This window comes from Topomyia yanbarensis, chromosome 3, assembly GCF_030247195.1.
Source record: "Topomyia yanbarensis strain Yona2022 chromosome 3, ASM3024719v1, whole genome shotgun sequence".
NCBI classification, from domain to species: Eukaryota; Metazoa; Arthropoda; class Insecta; order Diptera; family Culicidae; genus Topomyia; species Topomyia yanbarensis.
The window spans coordinates 14,262,940-14,282,586 of record NC_080672.1 but is presented as its reverse complement, the minus strand read 5'-3'; the positions used below and the strand labels follow the sequence as shown (position 1 = coordinate 14,282,586).

Below are 19,647 nucleotides of genomic sequence, written 5' to 3'. Positions count from 1 at the left end.
CTGTATAGAAATAATAGAAGAAGTGCTATTGGGTCGATTTCAATTGATTGACTCTTTTTTCTCTCTTTTCTGCATGCTTTTTATCATTTCTCTCATTTTAAACCATAACAATCAAAAATAAAACGAAAAACTGTCATATGCTGAAAACATGAAATCGAAACAATAATCCAAACTTATTGACATATAGACTCAACTAGTTACTACATTTTAGTTGCTCTCCATGATTGTCTACTGATGTCTGTTCGCTGATTCGTCGCGTTGTTTTTGAACATAGACATTAATTGGAAACCATAGAAAGCGACTAAAATGCTGGAGCTGGTAGCAACATTCAGTGCATTATGATTGGTTGACCAATATCTGGCTTAGCATCAATTGACATCCAATGGAAAGTAAGGACAAAACACGACAGTTAGTCCTACCACTACTATATGAGCATCTCGGTAAAACCGTTGTTTCGACACTTTTTGGCTCGTTTACTTTTACACGTTTTTCTTGTTTATTGTTCGATTTCGTAAATATATCAAGGTTTTTTTTCCGGATTAACAGTGTTTTAGTACGGCACACATTTTTCACATTAAGAAGGAAATTGTAAATGCATTAAAATGACGCGAAAATGAAAACTATTTTCTCCTCTATGTCAGCAAATTGAATTATTTTTACCGAGCCCGCTTCAGCTGATGTTTATACCAAGCGTGCAGTGCACTATCCACTTACAGATATGTAATTTGCGTATAATTTAAAAACTTGTCATTTAAATAACTAACTTTATTCTGGGCAATCACCAGCGATAAAGTCTCATTTTGAAGAGTTTTTGTGTCCAGTTTTCTATAAAACTCATTATCATTATTTTATTTGATTCGGTTCAATGCATTAGCTTAAGGGAACCGTGGGTCTTTTATATATTTCTATGGTGTAAACAATAAAAATAAGAAAACGTTGATGGTTGTTCAACGGATCTCATGCGAGCGATTAGCGATTGCGCGTTGAGACCTGCTTACAAGGCTGGGAAATATTTTTGCTAACCAACAGTGTCTTGGTGGTCATCCATTTCTATCTCGTACACTTCCATGTCATCATCATGACTACTGACATGATGTTCATGTTCGCGAACATTTGATCTAATCCTTGTTTCATTCCGTTACGGGTAACGAGTTTCACCTTCAGCACTTCGCGAATACCTTATGAATCGTATGCGAAAAGGCCGGAAGTTAAAAGGCTCCCTATTTGGCTGGAGCACACCCTCTTGCTTCTGCGACTCACTCATCTCGACAGATCACCACAATAAGAATAAAAGTAACAGTTCCTTTTGTTCTTTCGACGAGTCACACAAAATGAAAGGAACTATTTTTGTCGCACTCAACATACTCAGTAGGTATCGGACTGGTGTTTTTTGTGGTTCAAAATGGCAATCTTCCTCAACATTCTCTCATTAATTTGTTCAAACCAAACAAGATACAAATTTGTGGAGTCACCAACATGTTTTTTTTTCTTAAATTTATTTATGAAAAATTTTCGGGGAAAGGACTTTAGTCGTATGACTTGGTCGTTCACACGGTCGTTTCGACACAAATCGTACGACCGGTCGTACGACAAATCGCACCGTGTATGAGCCGTTTAACATTACCCGTTCGGAAGACGAGCAGTGTCCAAAAACTAATTCATAAACCCTATAAACGAAATGATTTCTTGTCTATAAATGAGGTGCAATAAAAACACACAAATAATATTATTTGATAATGGATTCTGCGTCCCCCATTCGGCCCGCGACACGCTAATTGATTCGACTGCCTCGTCCCCGAGGGGGATAGTCCCATATTGAGGTCTAATAAAAATTTATATCGGCACCCTTCTCGAAGATCGCGGAGATTTTGCCGCACCCCATCGGAATGTGTGTTTACTTTAAGACGATGGTCATAGAGCGCTGATTGATGACAACAGCTCTAATATCGGTAGGGGAATGGGGAAAACCGAAGCTGGACCTTTTTTCCTTCGAGCATACTACGAGCTACAACTACGAACTGGGAGAAGAACAGAGGCGGATAATAAAATTAATGGTAATTAAGCCCGATTTTATTAAACCATTAAAGTTCAAGAAAAATGCGGTTTCTTATAGCACTGGCCGCTGGAAGGGTCCGAGCCGAAACGGAGTGGGCGTGAGGTTGTTGCTTCTGGAACAAGGGTTGATGTGCAATATTTATGACCCCGGGGCTAGTGGCCAAGTATGCCCTAGAACGATGCCATTAGGAGGTTGCTTTTCTAATTAACGACTTGTGCTACCAAGCTTGGCCATAAATCCTTATAAAAACGCAATCATATTCATAAGCCACCTGGACCGACCAAAAAACAATAGTTTCTAATGTTTCTTTTCTCTTATTTTTTTTTTCAGGTAAGCAAAAGCGTACGATTCGCTAAGTCAGAAGTGGAGGAACGGGCGTGAGTAACCACAATCTCGTTTCGTAAACTATGACGCTTATGCTTCTTTCGTGCAACCTTAGCTAGAAGAAGAAACAGGCTTTTCCAGTACAAAAAAAGCACACAAACACTGACAAAACAGACACAAAAAGCTGCCAAAATTCTCGCTAAATTAAAGATAATGAATTATCAGTTTTATAGAAAATCCGAAGGTGTGTATCCCGATCGCAGTTCTATTTTTAAGTACAATAGCGTGTAGCCTCTTTCCTTTCTTGTAGCTAATAATATGTGTATCTAAACGGTTATTTCTCGTGATTTAGCACGTTGTGTAGTGTGTTGTTTTAGAGACCCTTTTCTTTTTTTTCTGCTGAGTAACGGGAACACCGCCCGCTTATAAACATTTAATTTAGGCCTTTGCCGCTTCGTCATAACCATTCAACTCGTGAGTTGATTCTCCGCAGTCTATTCTTCGCCCCATCTTTCAATGGTCACGCGGACCACGGGAATAAAGGTGTGAACCGAAATCACTACCCACATTCCCGTGTCCCGAGTCCCTCTCGCACCCGTACAGAGGGGGTACAGGAGTTACATCACGGCACAGCGGGCATCACTTTCCTCCACCGCACCGACCCGAACCGATCCGAAGGTTAAAAATGGACCATTAGGAAGCCGACAACTACACCGAAAACGACACACGTTCACTGCCTTATTGGGATCCCTCGCAACGGACACCAAGAAGGAGCGGAGAAACTAATTCTCACGACTGGCTAATCGCGGCTGAAGACATAAATCTAAACGCGCACCGAAAGGGAACCCCCATCCATCGTTCGCCGGTGCTGCGGGAACGTTATCTCCTCCAGCAGCAGCCAGCGAACGAAACGACGACGGCCAACCAACGATTGGAGAAGGTGACCATTAAATAATACAGGTCAATTCGCAGCCGGTCCCCTGATCCGTACGGCCGCGCGTGGAAAAGACCAGTTTCGCTAATCACCATTTACGTCTAGTGCGCATTCAACTGTCCGCTTTCATGATACTTGCCCGGTGCGGTGCTGTGCCGTACAAGACGAAAATGGCATCTTGTGGACACTGTGTCATCGATAAGCGAACCACACCGCAGTAGCAGCAGCAGCATCAGAAGAAACCATCAAGGATTTATTGGCCGCAATCGCATCGTAAAATGCCTCATTGCAAACGAAATTATAAAACTAACACAACCTGTCACGACCACTCGATGGAATTCGTCGGCTGGTGGATGGGGCAACGCAGCAATCGATCCTCTCGCTCGCTCACTCGTTGTAATTAAAGTGAAATTTCCTAACCGTTCCCATTGAGAATCGCCGCTGACCCAATTCACATCGTCGTTTTTTTTTGTTTATTTTCTTTCAAATGCCACTCGAAATCGATACGCTAGGACTTACCCAGTCGAACAAACAAATATTCTGTTGACGAAATATTGGACGGCTTGCTTGGATTAATGTGATTGTAAACAAACTGCGAGTGCAAGCATCAGACAAGGGTGCCAGGTCATTTTTTGACAATTGTTCGGCTCATGTTTGTCGACTGACTGTAGTAGTGTAGGGTGACCATACGTCCTGGTTTCCCAGGACATGTCCTGGTTTTGCACTGGCTGTCCTGGGAAGTCGAGGAAAAAGCTTGATTTGTCCTGGTTTTTTCTCCTGTAAGCCTAAGTGTTCAAAATAATAAAAAATTCAACAAATTATGTATTTTTGATTAAAAATGAAATGTTTATTCTCCAAAAAACGTCAATGAATATTGGAGAAAGGGCCCTTGTCACCCGTACGACGAAACTTAGTCGCGATGCTCTCACAAGAGCGCTGGACGACACTGCGTCCATCTTCCGGATACAATTCCAGAACTGGTCAACTGCTTCGTATTTTTGTACACTAGGGCACTGAGGGAGCCAATAAAATCCTCAATGGAACTGCACTGGGACAAGTTGGTCGGGTTCCTTTCTTTCGGCACGTACGGTATCTTTTTCTGCTCAAGATACTCCAACGTCTTCTTGGCGTAATGGGAAGACGCCTTGTCCAGCCAGAAGACGTACTTCCCATCCGCGTGATATTCTTTCAAGAATCTCAGAGGAATTTTTTCAAGACACTTTTATTCCAGGTGTGGGGCCGACTTGTCTTAGTTGTCATTTCCTGGAATGTGGGTTTTCGAGAGCTGAAAGTAAGTTTAGTCGTCCAGCACGAGCGACATCTCGTGGTAGTTCTTCGTCATCCACCGGCACTGTGATTACACGATCGCTATCTGCTCTTCCGTGTACTCAGGGGAACAAATCTTCTTCCGTTATATGATGTCCTCCATCTTAAGGGGTTCCGTGAATCAAGATATGTGAGCAGTGATATTTTCGGCAGGTGTCACGCAAACTTGTTCCGTCCTTGTTTTCGAACAGCTCTTTCAACGATTCCTTCTTCTTCTTCGTCATTATATTTGCCAGACGGCCGCTACAGGCCTTCCACTCCACGTTCAGGGATGCCAGGATCCGGTAAACTGTACTCACGGGCACGTTTTCGTCTCGAAAGTGGTTTACCGTAAACATTTTTCCACGATGGCCATGCGTTTCGTAAAACCGTACAACACGCTCGCGGAGTGCTTACTGTTTCGACGCCATCTACGATTAATCTGATAGCACCCGTCGAAAAGAAACATGCCGTCCATTTCTAGGGAGTCCAGAGAGCAATTCTCTTGGAGAGAAGAAACTCTTTACTTTAATGACAGAAAAGTATTGAAATCATTATCATTTTTTATTGAACACCCGTTATATTTCTAATTGAGTTTTCGCTTTATACACTCTGCTCCAGAGATCGAAAAACAAAATTTAATACACTCGATTCTCCCAATTGTACCATCCGATACCTTTTTAATTCTCTCGATAGTACCACATTATTTCATTTTCCAACTTTTTTACATGGAAATTGAAAAGAGAAAGAGGTGTTCGTATGTATGTAGCATATGAATGAGCTTCAGTCTGTTTGCAAGAAACTTTGGCAACCGAACAAATCAATGTCGATGAAACAATGATTACCAGAGTTTCTTCTTGGCTAAAATCGTCTTTCAATCCGGGATACGAAAAATTTCCTTTGGTAGATCTGAGAAGACACATTGAAGTTTTTATGTAATTGGTTCACTGATTTTTCTCGGTGAAATTAAAAAAAAACGAAACCTTCTTCCATTTAATTCCACTATGTTTATTTAGTTAGATGCACTTGCACTTCACTATTTAAATGGAAGAAAATCTTTGAAACATTACGTACATTCCACTAAGACCTCCGTTCGCATATATATTGTGAAACCTTCTTTCTTCATTGTTACGTTAGGTTTCGTCCTACTACGTTTCAGCTATCGTCGGACGCCTACAAACCTTTATTTCGAATAATTATTCAATGTTTGTAGGCGTCCGATGATAGCTGAAGCGTAGTAGGCCGAAACGTAACGTAACAACGAAGAAAGAAGGTTTCGTTGTTTAATTTCACTGAGAAAATCAATAAACCAAATACACAACAATTTAGCGGTGACCAATAAAACCTAAATACATTGAAGTTTGGTGACGCACGGGACAACTGGATGCGACTACTTCCAGTGAAAGGTTATGCTGGAAACTTTATTCGCCGGGGCCCTACTACTACTCCAACGCATTGCGTCCTTCCGCTGTTATCTTGGCTATCCCCTCATCCACGGGCAAACGATCCGAAACCATAACGTCTCACACCACTCATCTGGTCTTTGGCGATGGAGTTAGATTACACCGGCGGTGGAAGTTTTCCCGAAACCGATTCTTCTGCCGCTCATCTTTCTCTTTCACGGGTCGACCAGTAGGGTGCCGAGGTCATTCCGGCGATTCCGGTTGATTATAGCATCCAACTCAACTGGTTTCCTGCGGCGGACCAAATCTACTTCGTCGGAGAGTTTCCTGGTGACGGAATTTCTCCCGAAGCCGATTTGTTGTTTAACGTGAGCTTTCTAATCGGCGGCGCTACTTTGTTGATCTTTTCACCACTTCCTCTGCAGCTCGGAGAGAATTCACAACGCTGTTGACAGCGTCTCAGGTATGTTCGTCGTAGCAACCCTCTTCGACTAAATTGTTGACTATCACGCCGGCCCATTGAACACCTTCGAACCCAGGGCGCTCGAAGACTACATGCTCTGGTGTCTCTTGCATATTCACACACTTCGGGCAAAGGGATGACCAAGCATGTCCTAATCGATGAGGGTACTTCTGGAAGCATCGACGCCCGGATAAAAACTGCTACCTGCTTCCTCTGCACCAACGCCGACACATTTGGGATGAGTCGGCTTTTCGTTTCTCTGCGTTGTTCCACTCTTGCTGTCACTAAGCCAACGAGTCCGCGCTGATCAGTCTACTTGCATCCATCATCCCGGCAATTACGCATATCGCCTCCGATGATATCGTTCTACACGAGCTTCGCTCTGTGCCACTTTGAGTTCAGCACAGCGGCCCAGTCTGGAATACCATATCTCACTATTGAGGATGAGACACCCGCCAGGAGTTTCGTGCTGAATCTTGATCCTTCGAAGTTCCGAATGATCCTCACCCTCATACTGAACCTGCTTCAACTTGACATCAGCCATCCAAGTTTTAACCATCTCAGTCGTCAACATGTCCACTTCTTACAGAGATTCGCCGGATATCGCCAGCACGAGGTCTTCTGCAAAGCCAAGGATCTTAAGTTCCCTGGGTAGTTCCAGTGTTAACACTCCGTTGTAGGGCATATTCCATAGTGTTGAATCAAGTTTATGGCCCTGAGGTACTTCCGCAGTATCCAGGATCTACCTTTGGCTGAAGTTCGTCTCGTTGATCAGTACTTGGAAGCAAATTTTCAGAACCTTGCACAGGTATTCCGAAACTCGCCTTCTGTGCAGCACTATGGCGCTATTAAACGATACTCTACGTCGATCGCGCTTTGATGTTTTCTCCGCGATCGCGATGACTGTGAGCTGAGCTGTATTTACCGTCGAAATCCCGTTAGGAATCCAAACTGCCTCTGCGACAGTCCGTTCTTGCTTTCAGCATAGTTCGCCAGTCTGTTGACGATGATCCTTTCCAGAAGTTTACGAGGAGTATCCGGCAGGTATATAGGCTGATACGATGCTGGATCTTCTGGTTTAGGCACCCAAACCAGCTTCTGGATCCGGAAAGTCGAGTCTTCGTCCAGGCATTTATGTGCTACTCTTCTGAACATGTCCGGAAACGCCAAGATCCCAATCTTTAGTGACACCTTGCGGATTCCATACGGACGAGGAGCTTTCTTCGCTTTCAACCTTTTTGCCACTGAAAAGAGCTCATCAGTGGAGTCCCGATTGTGACCAACATTTCCACCGGCTGCATCGACGTACGGTGCAACCGACCATGCGGTAGGGTGCGTGCTTCGGGAAGCGATCCTCTACGTTAGTCTTCAGTTTGTCAGCGCACATTTCAGCTGGCATCGTTAGAACCTTTGATCTTGACCAACACGAGACGGTAAGCGTTGCCCCAGGAGTTAGCGTCTACTTCTCTGCACAGTTCCTTTTAGTGGGTGAACTTTTACAGTATTATTACAGCCCTAACCACCCAGAATTTCACCTTACGCTCTTTTCTGACTGCCTCAGATCTTGTTCACTGAATGCGTCTTCTAGCTCTTAGAAATGTAGCGCGAAGGGTGCTCGGTCTTTCGTCCTACCAAGAGGCCAAACGACTGCACCTTGTCTGCACGAAGTTCTTTGACAAAAAGTCCGCGTCGAAGTTCATTATTTGCCGCTTCCGCTCAGTTCTCACTCTCCGCATTGTCGTACAGTTCCGCCGACCAAAAGGTGTAGTAGATTACCTGGTGGTCGCTATGGAACAGGATCTCGTCTGGCGACATATTTCCGCAAGTTGGGACCTCGTCCGGCGGCTCTGTTCCCTGATCAAGGACCTTCATCTGGCGTTGTTGACACAGAGCTACTAGTCGGGGCTACTCTGGCAGGCGCTACATCAACCAGAAGCTTCGGGATGGCCCGTTGAACGATGCCGAAGATCTACTTCACTGTGGCGCCACGATCAATGAACGCTGAGCACGCGTCCCAGGGGCCGTGTCAACGGCGATATTCTCTCATCTTTTTGAGAGCGACGATGGAACCAACGGCTAGATTGACCATGGCTTCTGGCGAGATACTTCTTGTGCCAATGAATTCAAAAGTGTTGAGTTAGCTGCTGTACTCTTTCCCATTGCGACAATCTGGATTCTGGACCTTTACTGCAATCTTGATCGAATACCACATTCAGCGGAAATGTCCTGGGGTCAGAGGCAGCTCATCGGAATGGTTGTCCGGCATTCGCGTGATTGGGCGAGAGTTTAGCATTGACTCGACCTGAAACAATGCGGTTTGCAGTTCCAATGCGGCAAGGTGCGCATTTCCAAGGAATTCCGCAGGATTCCCAGATTTCACAGAATATGGGAGAGTGAGGTGGAACAGTATTCCGTCGTCTGCGCATTAGTTAGCTTCTGAATCTTGGTGGCCTTGGGTTCGAAAAAGCTTCCGTAGTTCGTCCAATTCTCGCTGTGCTACAACGAAGCTCGTAGCGTTGTCGCAGTAGATACGGCTACAGCCGATGAATCTTCACAGGCTGGCAATGAATGTGCAGGTGCTCAGATCGAGGTTCAAATTATTTCTGGATGACATTCTCAAGTTTATTGGTATCGCCAAGTCAATGCCCACATTTTGGAACAAGTAAACCTGGTTGACCCGAACAACTGGCAGATCATCTATCAGCTGCTGCCGAGGTCTGGGTTTAGCACGTGCGCAGAACATGCAGCCGTTTACGATGTTTCTAACTAAATTCCGTCCACCGAGTGGCCAGAATCTCTAGCGCGACGAAGACACTAGTAACTTGTTACCGGCCTAGAGCGTCTTGTGGTGTTCTCTTGTGGCTATCATCTTGGTGAGACGATGTTTTGGGGAGGACGATCGGGTGTCTTTCGTCGACTGGTATGCCTGCATGGTGAAGCCGGCCACCGGCACGAATAACGGAGAACAACAACTTCAAGTTGACGGCTAAGTGCAGCTGCTATATGCTACGGATCAGATTGAGCAGAGAGCGACCAATATCAAGCGTCTTCAATGTCGATAGTGTTGCGGATATTTAGTTCAAGACGATGGAAGAATCGGTCCCCAGATATGTGGTGGCGGAGATGTCTATACTGTCCTGAACTTGTCTTAGAAGCTATAGTTGCGTATAGATCGGGGCGTGGACAACAGCCAACCGTACAAGAGTCATCGGCAGGTTAGGACCGGAGATAAATACATGCACCATATGCAGACTCCGAAGCATCGCTGAACCAGTGAATCTTCAAGCTACCATATCCCGGACGTAAAATATGGCGTGCAAAACTCGAAGGCTGATAGCTTCTGGTGAAATTCGTACCGTTATCCATGGGTGTATCTCAGTCGAGATAAAGTCTCCAAAGACTGTTCAGCATTATTTTCGTCTTTGCATTCGGTCCAATGAAGATCGAAAAGACTGAGAGGGGGTCGTTTGTTTGCCCAAAACAATGTATTCGGCATCGTGAATGAAAGGAAATCGGTCGACGACTCCCAGTGGAGGTCAAGTGTAGTCGCGGTCCAAATCGAGCACTGTTTTCATCTCTCGGAGCTCCCGCGGAATGCTATCAAGAACAGTTTATGGTCGGAGAGGAAGTCATGCGCAGGCAAGCAATGAGCATTACGATAAGCTGTTCGCAGCTAACGGCGAGAGATTCAGCATCGTTTGAACCGGAAAGCAAATTTGAAAACGGAGGACAATCGTGATGAGAGTTTCCTGTATGGTGGGACTAGGAACCAGGACATCGTTTAGTGAAATACCGGACTTCGAGCGGTATTGTCGAGTACTCTTGGATGCACTGCTGGTATGTCGTCTTCTTATCGGGACTCGTACAGAGTGAGCGTTCTAGAGAGAATAAGCGACGCCTGGAGTTGAATTTCTTGTCCTTTAACTGCCAAAGCAGTTCGTCACGCCTGGGAAGCTTAACGTCGTAGCGGGTGTCGAAATGTTCCTCGCAGTATTGCCCCTACGGAGACCTTTGTACCGTAGACTTCTTCGAGCTGCCAGAGTCGGTTGACCATTTCATTGATCGTGCGGAGATCGCTGAACTGGCAATGCTGTTGATTGAGGTGATCGTGCTTCTCCAACAAACACGACCTCCGGAGACGACCCATCCCATTTTCTGTATTATATAGAAGCGGTAACTCTTCTCCGAGCGATACCCTGCCGTACTGAACAACTTGAAAGAAGTGGGCGGCGCCCAGAATCATGTCCATGTCACCGGTAACAGTGAATGTTTGGATCTTCAAACCAGTCTTCTACCGTCGATTGGAACAGTATGAGAACTCATGGAAGTTGAATGAACGTGGGCTACATTTGCGACTGAGGTAGAGGTAGACGATTGCTGGATTGGAGTCTTGGGTGACGGTGAGTTTGGAGTATGCAACAGAAAGGGCAACACAGCGAGTTGTTACGGCGGTTTGACCACCAGATGCGGGATTTGCTTCAGAGTTGTTGTTACGTTCAACCCACAAGAACATATAGCTTGACATACAAGATAGTTTCTATAAAATTTGGGTTTGCATTTGCGATTTATTTGTTCAGGCGCGGGAAGGTCTTTAAACTATTTGAAGCAAACGTTAATTTGCGACTTTGTAAATATATGCACAAAAAGCGTGCTAGCTCAGAAAACTAAAATCTCTTGTTTAAAAACTGTTTTATTTACGTTTGTATGTGTATTGGCAAAGAGCAAATCAACATATTCATTTTAGCGGTAATTTGGTTGAGTAACAGTTCTAAAAAAAGCTTGAGTCCGTCCGGATTCAAAAAACAACAAAAGAACTTTAGCTCTGGTAATCTAAAATGGGATTGTTCGTAATTAATGGTTAGTTTGACCGTTAATTAGAAGCACTCCCGTTTAAGAGCACCAGAGCTAAAATTCCTTGGTTATTTGTTGCATCAAGATGAACTTAAGAATCTAAACACCATCGTTTGGTACTTCACTGGACGTAGTCCTTATTTCCGCATACACTGGCGTGAAATGGCATCAATCAAACACTTCAGCAGGATTTTCGCTGATGGTGACATAGAAACAAACCATCCGTAATATTGTAGCCAAGAATATGGCAAAAGCAAGCGATAGTGTTCGACACCAATATAATTGATTGCAATGCAAGTTCGCGAAACCTTTCGATGACGGTCAAATGTTTTACCATCGAAACATGAAGTTATCGAATGCACTCGAGCTTTACAATGTTAAACATGGTTGCTAGTAGGATAGTTGGTGGACTTAGTTAAAAAATCTCGGAGTTTTTCTAGCGAAATTCCTTAACACTTCTGTCTATGGACTTACGGTAGTAGAAACCGAGGTCAGTTGAAACAGAGGAGAGCTCAAACAATGCCCATTGCTAGCAAAACCCTACCGTTAGAGATTTTGTTAAACGACAGATGTAAAAGAAAAGTATTTTGACCAGATCTTTAACGGCATGGTTTTGCTAGCAATGGGTATTGTTTGAACTCTCCTAGGTTTCCTTTACGGTTTTACGTGGATTTTTAACACTTGGCAGTTTTCCAAATCATCCGACAGTTTCAAGCAGCAATAACAGCTGATCGGCATAAAATAGTGTCTCATCCTTCTCCAGATTGTTCGTAAAATACCAAAACAGCTGCGGGAAAGTTTTTAAAAACTTTCCGAACCGATTTTTCTGGGTCCCGCTCGAGCAGCGAGGTAAACAAACATTCACACAAAATATAAAAAACTCCATTTGGATACCATTTTAGGTACCACGAAATCTAGTAAACAAAACAGATCGAGCTTGAATTCAGTGTTCTCGTACTGTTCGTTTAACGTATCCGTACTTCCCGAAACCTACCGACCAGCAATAGAAAAACGAGCGCCTCTCCCATCGATTCTTGAGAACGGAATTGGATATAGATGCATAGTTCAATCGACATTTTTTGGCTCGATTTTTCAGGATTCTTATGAAGCCCTCAACATGTTGATAGAATATTGTTTTGCACAGGACTTTGATGGAATCATTCTCAAGAATGCAAGGGAATCCTATCTCGGTAAAAAAATCAAAATACTAGTCGTGGAAAAAGATAACCGGTAAGGATGACAGTACTGTGCCAGAAATTATAAAATGTGTTCACCGAAAATTTTCAACATACCTCAAATAAGCTGACGAATATTTCTTGTATTTTCCCCTTACCCTTTGCGTTTTTGTTTGTTATTCTGTCTTGAAGAAATGGCACCAGCGATATGAAGGGCTTCAGGAAAAACCACATTCTCCACAACCTTTTAATGAACACCAAAGAAAATAGTAACAATATTCAAGTCACCTTAGAATGAAGGCAACATCATTCACAAACAGCTCGAGGAGTACTGCATCTTGTGTACAACCATGCGTGATTCCAACGTATCTCTAAAAGTATTCAGATACAATATCTTCAATTTATACTTCATGAGGTGCGGGATACAATCGAAGCCAGCTACAGAAACCAATAGAATATCCAAGTTTTTCAAATAAAATGTTGCATACAGATCTGAGCATATCGTTTCTATTTGAATACTGCGAGCCATTTTGACACAAAACAATGTATTTTGGCCGATTTCGTTTACTCTGGAGTCAGTCTCTGGTACTCTCTTAGTATTCCAGTGACATGCGTCTTAGGATTGTCATTCTTCTCAGAATTCCATAGGGATTCTGTTTATGATTCTAATGTTCTCAGTAGGGGAGAGAGGGTAACGGTGGATCAGCAGGAACTATGAAACAATCGCAATAAAATCATAATGCATGAACATAATCGTCTCATTCCCTCATATTTCATGGTTTCTAATTCTTTACACGTGTTACTATATTTTGGAAGATTTCTGATAACTCTATCTCTTTTAATGGATATTTGTTTGTTTTATAACAGTCAGAGTAAATTTCCAATAAAAATCATTATTCCATTTTTAGGAGTTACCGTTCACCAGATAAATGTTTATTCTACTGTTATTTGTAGCAAATTGTATGCTCAACATTTGCCGCGAACAAAGTTTTTTGGTAACTTGTCATGGTTCCGTGTAATTTGACAATCTTCATAAATAGACCCATTGGGCAACTGTGAAACGATGATATATGGGGAACAGTGAAAATTTCTTGTTTTTGTGATCTATATTAAAATGTGAATGGGTTCGCATTTTCCACAATAAATACAACTCATTAAATGGAAAGTTTGTCAATTTGGGCAAGTTTTGTAGAAATTATCGCTTCTTTCAGGATTGCATCTTATATGCATATATGGTGGTCCGATATTTCGCGATGATATAGTGTTATCTTGCGTAAACAAACGATTTGCGTTTCAAAATAACTTTAATAGGAAGCTTTAGGATCTTTATTCGTCAAAACAAAAGAATGAAATTTGCAAGTATAATATTTCACTGTAGACGACGTCGTGTTTCATAGTTCCTACCCATGGGGCTCACTGGTACATTTTACCTCCGACTGGTTATTACCCAAAAAAAGTTATTTCTCGTGAATTTTACCTCCTGGAAAAAATATATGTATTAGTAAACAACAGAGTGAAACTATGTATCACTTTTGGCTACACAAATAACATGTATTATCATCAAAATTAAATCGTATAAAAATGTGTTTCATTGTTACCCCCTCTCCCCTACTTTGTATTTTTTAAGGATTCTGATGAATCATTTTTAGCTTTCTGATTGACTCTATGTCAACATTCGGATAGATTTCTTTCTGTATTTCTATGTTATCCTGCTTCTCGTGATTAGGATGAAATCCATATCAACATTCTTGTGGATCCCTGCTGATACACATTTGTGCGATGTCTCGAATAGCCTGCAACAGAAGTTCTTGTTTATTGATGATAAGATAGGAATCCGAACTTGGCTTTCGCTTCGAAGAACAAACGCCTGGTAGCCAGAACTTCCGTGCTTGGCTACCCGAGATGTCACTCGAAATCAGCTAGTTATTTCAAGCTCATAGAAGACGTATGGCCTTTTGCATTTGCCCATCAACTAGTGCCAATTTTGATGCTAGTTTAGATTTATCCTCTAACTGGCACGAAGTATGATGCTATTTACTGAAGAGGAGAATCAAAAATTCCAACTCTTAAGAAATGGCGTCAATCATCAATATTTATCACCTGCTGACCATCACCTTTCAATTGACACCAATATTGATAATAAATTTCCCTGTTCCATGGTAACCGGAAACCGCCATTATGGATATAAAAATGTTTCCGAAGATCAATTTTTGTCAGCTCTTGACCACCTTATTTGGTTTTCAAAAAGGCGTATTTATTAACTTGGCCGGAGTTGTATTCGTTTGACCGCACTAGTTGCTATCAGCGCAGCATAAGATCTGAGGGGTTGCAAACAGTGAAAGAACCAATGGACTCACTATGCTTATGTGCTTGTTGTCTTAGAAAAAAAGAAGGCCTTTAATATAAAAGAACCTTACTTTAAAAAAAAATGCAAATACTGTGCCACAAGATTGAGGGGGAGTCGCTTATCCGCGCTTCATCTAATGGGTATACTTAAAGTGGAGAACAATTAAGGGGATGTGACATTGATTACTTGACAGACCGACCTTCTTTTCATATAAATAATGTATTGGTTCGAATATCACAAGCCCCCCCCCCCCTGTAGTACTAAACTAATAAGCCACTGTACAAAGTCTACTGATTTTGCTTTGTTCAGTTTGAAAAGCAAGGATACCCAACCTCAGTTTGATACTAGATACTGGGGCATTTGATATGCAGGGAAAATACGTATTGTTTTGACAAATTATATGGATTAATCCCTCTAACTTGCATTTTCACCGATAGATGGCACTGTATGCATCAGCGTATCTCTGCAGGTGAAAAAAAAGAAAGATGGCACCACTTCAACCAGAAGTAAGAAGAGCTTCGGGATGACACGTTAAACGATGCCGAAGGACGACTTCACCGTGGCGACACGAACAAGGCCATCAGAGCCGGGATGAATGTTGAGCACGCGTCCCAGGGGCCAGTTCAACGGCGGTGTGCTCTCATCTGGGTTGGCCATGGCTTCTGTCCAAGAGTAGCGATTTTGCAGGGTTGCGTGATACTCCTTGTGCTAACGATCCCAGAAGTGTTGAGTTAATTGTTGTACTCCTTCCCATCGAGACAATCTGGATTCAGGAACTTCGCAGAAATTTGGATCGGATACCGCATTCTGCGGACGATCAATCATAGGTCAGAGGGGTCAGAGCAACTTCTGTGGAAGGACTATCCGACAACCGGATGGTTGGGCAAGAGTTTAGCTTTGCCTTAACCTCAACCAATCCGTTTTGTAGTTTCGATTCGGTAAGGTGCGCATTTCCGGCTATTTAGCGCAGCAGGGTCTTCACGGACACAGGCTTCCTAGATTCCACTGAATGTGGGAGAGCGATATGGGATGAAATAGAACCGTATTCCATCGTCTGCGCATTCGTTGGCTACTGCAACTTGGTAGCCTTGGAGTCGAAAAACTTCCGGAGTTCGCTCAGATCTCACTGTGCTCCAACGAAGCTTGTGGCGTTATCGCAGTAGATACGACTACCGCCAACGAATCTTCGAAGGCTCACAATGATGTGACATAAAGTCTAAATTATTTCTGAGTGACGTTCTTATCTGTATTGGCCCAGCCTAGTCAATTCCCGCATTTGGAACGGGTACACCTGGTTGATCCGAACCGCTGACAGATCCTCTATTACTTGCTGCAACGGTTTGGGTTTAGCACAGACGATGCGGTCGTTTATGATGTTTCGAACTAAGTTCCGTCGGCCGAACGGCAAGAATCTATGACGCAGCGAGGACAATAGCAAACTGCCAATACTGCCGTCCACGAGTTGCGGGTGGATATACTGTAGTTTGGAATTACGGTGGACTTTTTCAACAGCTCCGAGTTGACGTTTCTCCTTGGCAAAGTGCTGCTACGGTACGCGACGGACAAGGTTTAGAAGACTGCGAGCATTATCAACAGCCGTCAACGGGTCGACTAGAATTGGTTGGTGATTCTTGTGGTGGGACAGTTATCGGCGTCGAAGAAGTGTGCCGATACGCAGCAGCTGACGGAGATTGGAATACTGATCAGCTATAACCGATAGTTCTTCACTCACGATAGGAAGGGTAATAGTTTGTTGGACCTCCGGTGGCCAAGGAGCGAATGTTGGTTTGGGCCACTGCGCTCCGCTTCATAACAGGGCACTGAGGTGAGGAGTTCATCGAGATCCATTCCTCGAAAAACAAGAACGGCGGAATTGCCTTTGGACGGCGTGAGACGTCGGGCTTCGATAGAATTGCGGGTATTCAGTTCAAGGCTCTTCCATCGGTTTGGTCTACAAATATGTAGCAGTGGAGATGGCTATACAGTTCAGAACTTGTCTCAGAAGCCTGGATATAAGTTGAGCTACGTATATCTCGAGGCGTGGAATGGTTTGAGTCCGCATCGGAGCAACACCCGGACTTGGAAATCAACAGGCGTACCGCACAAGGGCCTTCGGCAGGCATGGACCGCAGATAGATGCTTGCCCCATATGCAGACTCCGAAGCATCGCTGACCGGTGAATCTCCAAGCGATCGTAACGCGGACATGGCGTGAAATTCGAAGTCGTACAAGTGCTTATAGCTTCTGGTGGAACTACTGCCATTCGTGAGGAGGTCGCTTAGCCACGGGGTCGAAAAGATTGCTGACTTGTGAGAGAATCATTCACTTATTCAGAACAATGGGTTCCTTCCAATTCGGCTTCTTGACTGAAAGGAAATCGGTTGACGTCTCTCGGAGCTCCAATGGAATGGTATCAAAAATAGCTTGACAATTCGAAGACCACTGTCGGAAAGGAAGTCACGCGCAAGCGAGCATTGCGATGAGCTGTTCGCAGGTAATGGCGAAAGATTCAGCATCCTTTGAACCGGACAGAAAATTGTCTACATAGAAGCTATGGCGGACAGCGGAATCCGTCAGCGGAAAACTTTGCCCTTCATCAACTGCGAGCTCCTGGTGGGACCAGGAAGCAGGACATCGTATAGCGAGATATCGGATTTCAAACGGCACGATACGTTGAATACGGTATGAATCTTTGTAGTGGTGTTGTCCAGTTTCATCACAGCGTGGAGTGGAAGGAAGTATTGCGGTAGCACGTCGTTTTCATCAGGGCCAATCTCACGTAATCGTGGATGCACTGCTGGTACATCACGTTACAATCGGGACTCGAACCAAGTGAGCGTTACGGTTGGGAAGCTTGACGTCGTCACAACCGTCGATGTTGCGGGTGGTCTGCTTCACGAAATGTTCCTCGAAGTATTGTCCCGACGGAGACCATCCCTTTGCATCGTGGACTTCTTCTCAATACAAGAATCGGTTGGTCAATTCATCGATCATGCAGGGATTACTGAACTGCCAATTACGTGGATCGCTGTGATCATGGTTCTCCAACCAACACTCTCCGGAGACGACCCAATCGAATTCTGTATACTACAGTAACGGTAACTCTTCTCCGAGTAATATCCTACCGTATCGAAGAACACGTAAGAAATGGACGGTGCCCAGAATCATGCAGATGTCCCCGGTAACAGCGATAGTTGGATCTGCAAGCTCCATGGCCAAAAGGACGGCTGACAGTGAGATTGGAGCATGCAGCACAAATGCTGCGGTGAGAGTCTGTTGGAGGGCAACACAGCAAGTTAATACCGAAGCTTGACCACCAGAGTCGGGATTGGTGTCAGAGAGTATCAAGAAGCATGCGGTGCTTCATGGAACATGAACGGCACTCTGACCCAGAACAATTCCGGGCATAATGGGAACATGATCTCAAACAGTTCATGCTAAAGTTTTTCTCTCTCACCAGATCGATCGTTGGCGAAAGTTGAGTTTCCGGATGTCCGGACAGCTGTACGGGAAGCGACTCTCACCGCAATTGTCGCACGGCTTCGGTTTGCTGATGCTGGAAGAGGGTACTCTGGATACTGCAGTTTGCTGCACAGTTGCGACTGAAAAGATTGGATATCGGATTTGGCTTCCTGTGAGGAGGAGCAGTGTTCGCGGTGGCCGAAGAAACTGCTTGCAAAACTCGTGCGTAATTCTGGAGGAAGTTTGCCATCATGACGTATAATGAAGTTGACGCACTAGAGTTTGTAGAGTGGCGGTTCCTCCCAAAACCGAAGCCTTGTTGTCAGCATCGAGTTTGCTAGTGGTTCTCGTATTCCCGGAACATACAAGGATCGAGACGTATAGATAGCTGGAAAACCAGGGTAGAGCTCCATCGGTCTGCTGGCTCACTCAAACTCTTCAGTACGGAGATCTGCTGCTCGAAGCGATCAATGACCAAAATTGATAGTTTTCAAAACAGCATCTACTATCGATTTCGGTTATCTGCTAACCAACACCTTTCAATTGATGATTTTGGGAGTCCTTTGGTAGCCAGAAGCCGTTCTCTAGCAGTTCAGAATTGACTGACCACCTCTTTTCGAATGAAACCAATATTGCTGAAGATTACAACGGTTTTGCGGTACCCGTAAGTCGCCATCCTGGATTTCAAAAGGGGTGTCAATCATCAAATTCCTTCATCTACTTACCACCACCTTTCAAATGATACCCAAGTTGATGATAATTTTCGGCGTTTTATAGAAGCGGGATGCCACTATCCTAGATTTAACAAAGAGAGAAAATCATCGATTCCTGTCGTCTACTGACAAGTCTCTTCCAAACGACGTACCTATTTCTGAGGGTTATCACTGTTTTGAAGTAAGCTGAAGCCACCAGCCCCCGTTTCAGTGTGGATTCAATCAAGAATCTTCATCACCTACTGGCCACCATCTTTTGAATGACATCCATATTGATGATAGTTACCACTGCTTTGTGGTAATTAGAAGCCGTCATCCGGAATCGGAACTTGTCATTTGGTTCGAAGACCAAACGCCTTCTGCGCTTGGCTTACCTGAGACCTTACTCGGAACAAGCCAGTTATTTGAACGCCAGGCAAGATTTATGACTATTTTGGATTTACCGTCTAGCTAGTGTCAATTTTGGTGCTAGTTTAAATTTATCGTCTAACTGGTGCTAGTTATTAAGTTATTAAGAAAATCCGAAAAGTAAAAATTCCAAAAAGTTGTTTTACTTTCTGAGCAGCACAATTCGGAATTCGGAACGCACAAATTCCAACTACTGTCCATACGCT

General features: G+C 43.9%; 1 protein-coding gene across 9 annotated transcripts in view; it reads left to right on the top strand.

Moving 5' to 3' along the window:
- LOC131688976 (teneurin-m) overlaps window positions 1-19,647 on the top strand; it is a 573,241-nt gene that overhangs the window by 130,032 nt on the left and 423,562 nt on the right. For 4 of the 9 annotated variants that reach the window (XM_058973675.1, XM_058973673.1, XM_058973674.1 and 1 more), the window contains exon 2: window positions 2,387-2,624. The exons of 4 other annotated variants lie outside the window; for them this stretch is intronic. In XM_058973675.1, the coding sequence (XP_058829658.1) occupies window positions 2,594-2,624 (31 nt within the window). In that variant the 5' untranslated portion in view covers window positions 2,387-2,593. Of the gene's footprint in view, window positions 1-2,386; window positions 2,625-19,647 lie in introns of those variants that run through there. One more of the 9 variants, XM_058973679.1, reaches the window with a different exon arrangement.